Source organism: Grampus griseus, assembly GCF_964374135.1.
Source record: "Grampus griseus genome assembly, chromosome: 5".
Taxonomy (NCBI): domain Eukaryota; kingdom Metazoa; phylum Chordata; class Mammalia; order Artiodactyla; family Delphinidae; genus Grampus; species Grampus griseus.
The window spans coordinates 58,405-65,349 of NC_138998.1; the positions used below are offsets into that span (position 1 = coordinate 58,405).

The 6,945-nt window shown below is 51.6% G+C and overlaps 1 protein-coding gene across 1 annotated transcript; it reads left to right on the forward strand.

The window, feature by feature from the left end:
• Positions 1-1,692: 1,692 nt before the first annotated feature.
• Positions 1,693-6,945, forward strand: LOC309822668 (double homeobox protein 4-like protein 4; the record flags this gene model as incomplete). Its single annotated transcript, XM_082654632.1, has 5 exons — positions 1,693-1,735; positions 3,470-3,624; positions 5,047-5,167; positions 5,575-5,729; positions 6,256-6,945. The coding sequence occupies 5 exons, from the start codon at positions 1,693-1,695 to the stop codon at positions 6,943-6,945; spliced, it is 1,164 nt and encodes a 387-aa protein (XP_082510758.1).

Here is a 6,945-nt window from a genome sequence, read left to right on the forward strand (position 1 = left end):
AAGGACTTGCACAGGCTCTTCCTAGAGCTAGGAACTGTGGCTTTACCATCTTGGTTGTCCAATGCTGGCCGCTCCAGAGAAACCTCAGAGCCCAGGGACAGGCAGCGGTACCTCCACAGGGAGGCCAGCGGTGCACTGTGCATAAACACACCTGCAGGCTCTCAGGATTCCCTGGCTGCCATGCAGATCACAGCTTCTGCTCCCCCAAGCAAGCTTATCCCACCTGGATTGTCCAGGAGGGAGGTGATCCAGGTCTGGCAGGCAGTGCCTTCTGGGAGAAGCCAGCAAATCCCATGTTTCAGTGATTAATTTTCTCAGCCAAAACTTCCAACTACTCGGGAAAACCCCCCCTGATCCAACAAGATGGTCATGCCTCCCTCTGATCTCTGGCACTGCAGGACAAGGGACTAGGACATACACCTCCTCAGGACATCCTCCTGGGCCCCCTGGGACTTGCAGACACCTACTGGTCCCGGTGACATCCGTCCAATGGTACCACCTGACAACCGACCTTAGTGGGTACAGAAAATCAAACACACAGATCACACAAACACCCCTACGCGCGTGCACACACACACACACACACACACACACACACACACACACCAGCCACGTTTTCATGAATTGCTGGTGTAATTACTCTGATTGCCAACTGTTTCTGAATAAGCTCACTATCCTCATGTTAATCCACGTGGTGGCCAAAGAAGCATGGTGGCAAAAGAACACATTTGGCATGGTTCTGTATTTTTTGGTGGGGTTTCTTTTGTTGGTTTGTTTTAAATTTTTCTATTCTCTGCAGCCCAAATGCACCGATAATGTTGGGATGGCTGTACTTGGAATCCAAGCTTTCCTTTCAAACTCAGCTGTGTCATCATCCATCATGTAACGTGCTACATATCCCTCTCCTTCCCCTTCCCCTTCCCCTTCCCCTTCCCCTTCCTCTTCTCCTTCTTCTTCTTGGTACAGTTGTCAGTTGACCACTGAATGTGAAACCGACTCTCTCTTTTGTACGCCAAGGATAAGCACTGAAAATAAGTTCCTTTCCTTGTGAAACATACACGTGTGGCATGCCCCTTTCTCTGGTCTCTCCATGGCATGTGAGCAACGGGATGGGTTTCAGAGTACCTCTGAAAAAGTCCCAAAGAGCTGAGGACCATGGGTAGACACTACATAAGCACTCAAGCTTAGTATGTGAATTATCGGGAACTCAAACCCCAGCCAAGGAAATGCTTTAGGAGTGTGAGGCAATGATGTCCTGGTGGTGATGAGGGAAGTGGGAAACGTACTCGATGCAAACTAGGCTCTAGGTTCTCTCTCCATTTGGGAAAGTACAGTGACACACTTAAGCGTGAATGACTCAGAGGTGGGGAATTCCACGGAGACAGAAAGTATGTGTGGAATGTTGAAAGGTGTGAAAAGGAGAGAGCACTTGACCCCAAGCATTCTGGCAAAGGATGACGAGGGCGGCAGCTTCAAAGGGACCTGGGAGCCTCCGAGCAGGCCTTCCATTCCAACGCCCACTTGCCTCTCGGGATTCCTTCCAGGTTCTCAATTGGCAAGGAAGGGTTCTGCACCATCTGTGGCTATTTACATAAATAGGGGCGTGGCATCCTCATCCATTATAAACCCTGAGCTTCTGAGAACTGAACAGTTGGCCAGCAGTTTCCGTGCCATCCCTGTGGGTCTCCCACCATGGATTCGTCCAGCTCATCCGGCACATACAGCACCTCCAGAGGTACGTTGCCCTCAGCATCTGGGCTCTGTGCTTGGATCATCCAAATACACTCATGCACCTCCCCGACCCAAGGGTTGATCACCACGAAGGTTGAAGTTTCCCAATGACCACCAAATGGCATGCACTGATATGCTGGGACATGTTTCTGGAATCACTTGGGCAAAAGGATGCACCTTGGTTTGGGCATTTCACGTACATATTTCTGGTTTGCTGCTTCATTTGTTTTCCTTCTAGAAATCCACATGGAAGTTGGTAGCCCTGTTGCCTGACAATGGCTTCTCTACTAAAAATCCCAGCCTGTGTTTGCAGTGAATGGAACACGAGTATTTGATAACGTTCCCAACTAAACTGACACTCTTTTCCAGTTGACAGTGTTTGGGATTTTGAATTTGTTTCACATGTTCTATTCTTGCTGTTGTTGCGGATTTGCTCTGTTATGTTGTGTGTTCCATTTGAACTGGTTAACTTCCACGGTGTCCATGGAAATAATCCACATCCAGTATGTGTTAAGATTACGAGACAAAGAGAGATTTTCTTTGAGCACACCTGAAAGCTAGAACCTGGGAAACAGAGATTCCAGGAGCACTCGAACTGTCTTTCATTAGACTCCAAGGTAGGCACTGCAGGAGTCTCTGGAAAGCCAAAATCTGCAGTGTGACAAGTCCGTTCCTTGAGTGCTTTCCAAATATGTTCCTTGGAGCTGGCAGGAAGGAAGGGCGCTTTTAAAGGGAGTCCCCGTTGGGGATCCGAAACCCTTGCCTTGTCTTGAATCCTTCCAGAGGGAGACCTGGAGACGACCCTACGTCACCAGCTGCCAGCTGCTAGGGCAGGTAGCCCTTGCAGAAGGGTTGGCATTGACCTAGAGTTGGAGAGATTTCAGGAAACTCAAGATCTCAAGGGTGTGCAGGACGTGCCTGAAACCACACCCCCCCTGGCCATCACACCCGGCTCCCACCTTAGAATGCAGGAAACAAACATCCATCCATTCCCTTGCTACAAGAAATAGGCAACCTCAAATAGGAAAGGGGTGGGGGGTAGCCCTTCAGACTGCCCAACTGAAAGAATAGCATGCACACGGGGAGAGTCACCATGACCTCGGTGACTAAAAGGGAAACTCATCTTCTGAGGAGTACTGGGCTGTTGTGGGTGTGTGGGTGGGTTGGCGCCATCAGACAGGGCAGCACGTTGGTCATGGCTCAAAAAAATAGGTTTTCTAAACAATCCTCTAGTGTGTTCTGTGTTGGGGGTTGGCTTGTGTGTTTGTCTGGCTTCATTGGGCTTTCGTCTAAATTTCCTTTCCAATAGTGAAAGTGCAGATATGCTGTGCGAATGATAGTTCAGAAGCCAGGTTCCTATGGTTAGCATAGAGTTAGAGGTAAATCTGGTAGAAGCCATCAAGATTTTCCAAGGCCTCCACAGGTGGAAAATCCTTCCACCCGTTTTGGTCACGGTAGCCTGTTTTCCTAGGGCTTTCCCCTTCTCTTTGCATTGCGTCCTGTGGATCATTGGCGAATGGTGAGGTGATCCCCATAGCCTTGACCCTCAGCTTAGCTTGAGCCCCCAGGGTCCCACTCAGCGTGGCTTTCGGGGTGTACCCACGGTTTATCCAAATGCAGAGTCTTCCCCTGGCTTAGAGCTTTTTCTCATGGCACAGGGACCAGCACTGGGCCGGCACCATTCATTTGCACCTCCATGGATTCTCCCCTGACACATTCCCCCTCTTCTCTCCCACAGGCCGACTCTCAAGACCATCGCGAAGGAGGAGGCTTGTTCTGAGTCTGAGTCAGAAGGACACCCTGCAAGCACTCTTTCAACAGAACCCCTATCCCGGGATAACGACCAGAGAATGGCTGGCACGAGAACTGGACATTCCAGAAAGCAGAATTCAGGTACAACCGAGTCTCTCGATCCATTTTCCCTCTCGGGGTCCATGTCCAGATGCAAGTTGCCCCACTCCAGTTGCACTCCTTACTCTAGGGCTTTCCTCTTCGGGGTGCTCCAGACAGCAGGAACTCGAATCTTGGCAAGAAGGTGGCTCCCTTTGGAAAACGTGGCCAGACTGAGCTGTGTGGCGAGAGGTCCATTCAAATGTGTGGTCAAGTATAAAGGGCGAGGGGTCAAGGAAGCAGGAAGGCCTGGTGGTGTCAAGGAGATGTTACCTTGATGGCTGGCCTCCGAGGAACTAGCTGTGCTGAAGACTTCCCTCTCTGGGCACGTTGGAGAGGAGTCACCAAAGTTAGGAACACCGTGCCTGCGACCTTACAGAGCGTCACCAAAGACTGATTGACTTTCCCTACGAACACTTTTTCTCAGGGTGTCCAATTTTCCACACACCACCATCAGAAATGTCTAAAGACATGCACACACACACGCACACAAGCACAGGTCCACACTGCTGTTCGGCCTTGGGGAATGAGGTAGCATGCACAATGTTTCACTGTTGAAGACAAGGACACATATTCTGAAGAAGGGGAGCGGGTACATAAGAGCCTCCTGACCTAAAAGTGATGGAGGCATGTAGTTGAGTAGTAACTGTCAATGAGTAGTTCCCAGGCAGCATGAGAAGAGTGGTTTTCATGGGGGCACTTGCTAATGGATACGATTGCATGTTATGAGACAGTACTGCCTGTGGGGACATAAGAGAGGCAGGGAGACATGAATCGGGCATGGACTACGGGAAACGGGAGGCAAAGAGACCAAATGAGGGAAAGGAGATTGAGCCTGAGAGCCTGGGACAGAGACAGAGTGAGGGGAAGGCAGGCAGGCAGTCACTTGGGCAGCCGGGGGGGTCTCAACAGAGACAGACGTCAACAGGTAGATGTGGAGAATCGTAGACAGAGACCAAAAGACCCACAGAGAAAATGGTAGTTTTGATGAGAACGGCTGGGGCGGGGGAGAGAGACAGAGAGAGTTAGCTATCCATCCCATTCTGACTGTGGGAAAGCAAGCATTGTCTCCTCCTGTGTCACAAGTCATTACTCTGGACACCAGTAAGGTGACTCGAAGAGGAAGGATTATTTTCACGGACACAGATTGTGTATTCTGGAATCTGGTGCACTTCTTCAGAGGTAAAAGCCGGAGTCTACATTCTACATGCTAGTGAGACTTCAGTCCCTTTGAATCGTAAATATTTCCACTGGGGGCAGACGGGCCATACTGGGTCTCCATCAGTCGGCTTGTTGCTCGCCGACTGGCTGGCCGGCCGGCTGGCTGGTGCGTTTGTGCATTTGTTCTATGGTGCATTCCTGCAATAGATCTTGGAAGTAAGTGCATAAGCATTGAAAGACAAGGCTTTCTTTCTTTGTACCCAGGTTTGGTTTCAAAACCAACGAAGAAGACGCCTAAAGCAGAGCCGATTGCTGTCGGAGAATGCCTTCAAAGGAGGGCAGTCACAGCCACTGCGGCCCCCACCACCTGAGGCTTTGACTCGAGGTAAGTACCCGGCATTCCATAGGCATTTCCCAAGAGCATCTCCTTGAGACAGAATCATCTATGAACGTGGATGACCATGGGAGGCCAAGAACGCTTCAGAGAGGAAACCATGATATCTTGGGATCTTGCCCCATTCCTGTTCCACCCAGGAGCATCATGCCCCTCTTGGAGGGTGGGGAGATGCATGCCCAGGAAGGCTTGGAATCTTTGGGTCCAGAACCTGCCCGGACGTGCAGAAATGCCTTCTTCCGTCACATGGGGCGTTTTCACATAGCACTGAGTTAGGTGTATCGATGTATCGATCTTGATCTATGACATACCGCTTCCTACATACCACACACTGGATCTGCTGTGAATGTGCTGAAATTGGCCTGAATGTCCTCTCTTCTCTGTGTGTTCTTCTTTAGGAAGCATGGGAAGAGAGGCCAGGCGAAAGAGGACTTTCATCTCTCCTTCTCAAACAAGGGTCCTTATGCAAGCCTTTGAGAGGGATCGATTTCCATCTATTGCTGCCAGGGAAGAATTGGCTCACCAGACAGGAATTCCCGAACCTCGAATCCAGGTAAGTTCTCCACCAGTGGGTGGAACTTGGCTTCTCCCACGAGAAAGGAGTGTTAACCCTTGCGACGGGTTGTTGCTGGATATATGTAGGCTTGGAGACGGGGGATTGGGAGGAAGTTCCCTTCGTCTTACGAATACGCTACGGGGGCTGATCTGAAGGCATCCATTTCCAGAAGAGGACAGGGCAATGGAAGTCCTGGGCAGCCAGGGAGGGGCCTGAGTTTGTAGCTGGTCAATGCCAGCTCTCCTCAAAGACAGGGGTGGGGAAGGGTGCGGAGAGTGGTGTGAGTCCTGTGTTGCCCTGACGTCCTCCCGCATTTTCAAGAGCCAAGGTGAAAGCTCTATAGGAAAAATGGCCCTTAGGTGAGGCCCAACAGTACTTGCCATGGGTCTGACAGATTGGAGGGCATGTCAGGTCAGGGCAGGGCAGGTTGGGGCGGGCTGGGGTGGGCCGGGAATGAGGCGGCGGCAAGTCGATCTGGATTGTCACGCTGCTAATGCTCCTGTCGCCCCATATGGTTCCCTAGATATGGTTCCAGAACCGAAGAGCTCGGCACCCAAAGCAGAGCGCTAGTGGGCCTGTGAATGCCTTAGCCAAAGGCCCTGATGCCACATCAGCTGTGACTGCCCTGTCGGACCAAAGCACCCTGCCCACTGTCCATAGAAGCTCTCATCGTTATCCTCCCTCTCATGCACCTGATAGCATGCAATCCTTTGCTGCGGCCACTGCTGTTTTCTCCCCCTCCTTTCTTGGGCCAGAGGCTTCCTATGGGTGCTGTGTGGGCCAGCCGTTGATGTTCATCATGCTCCAGCCCAGCCTGGCAGCCCTTCAGAGATGCCAGAACCCACAGCCTCTTCTGGCCACAGTTCAGTGGGGCGAACGGTCACATGCTCTCATCGCCAGTGGGCAGCCTGCCCAGGGGGCCATCTGGCCACCTGCACCACCAGAGACACACTTCTGGCAGCAGCAGGCAAGCTCAGGTGAAGAGACATCTCCCCAGCTGGAGCAACAGCCCCAGCGCTCAGCCCTTACAGGCTCCTCAAGCCTCCTGGATGAACTCTTGTCAGACGTGGACATTCTGGACAAGGCAGGCCCTTTTCTGAATGTGGACACAGAGGAAGAGGAACTTGCAGCAACCCTGGAAGCCCCCCTCAGCGAGGAAGAATTCAAGGCCCTGCTTGACATACTGTCAGGCTCCCCAGTGCCACAGGTTTAG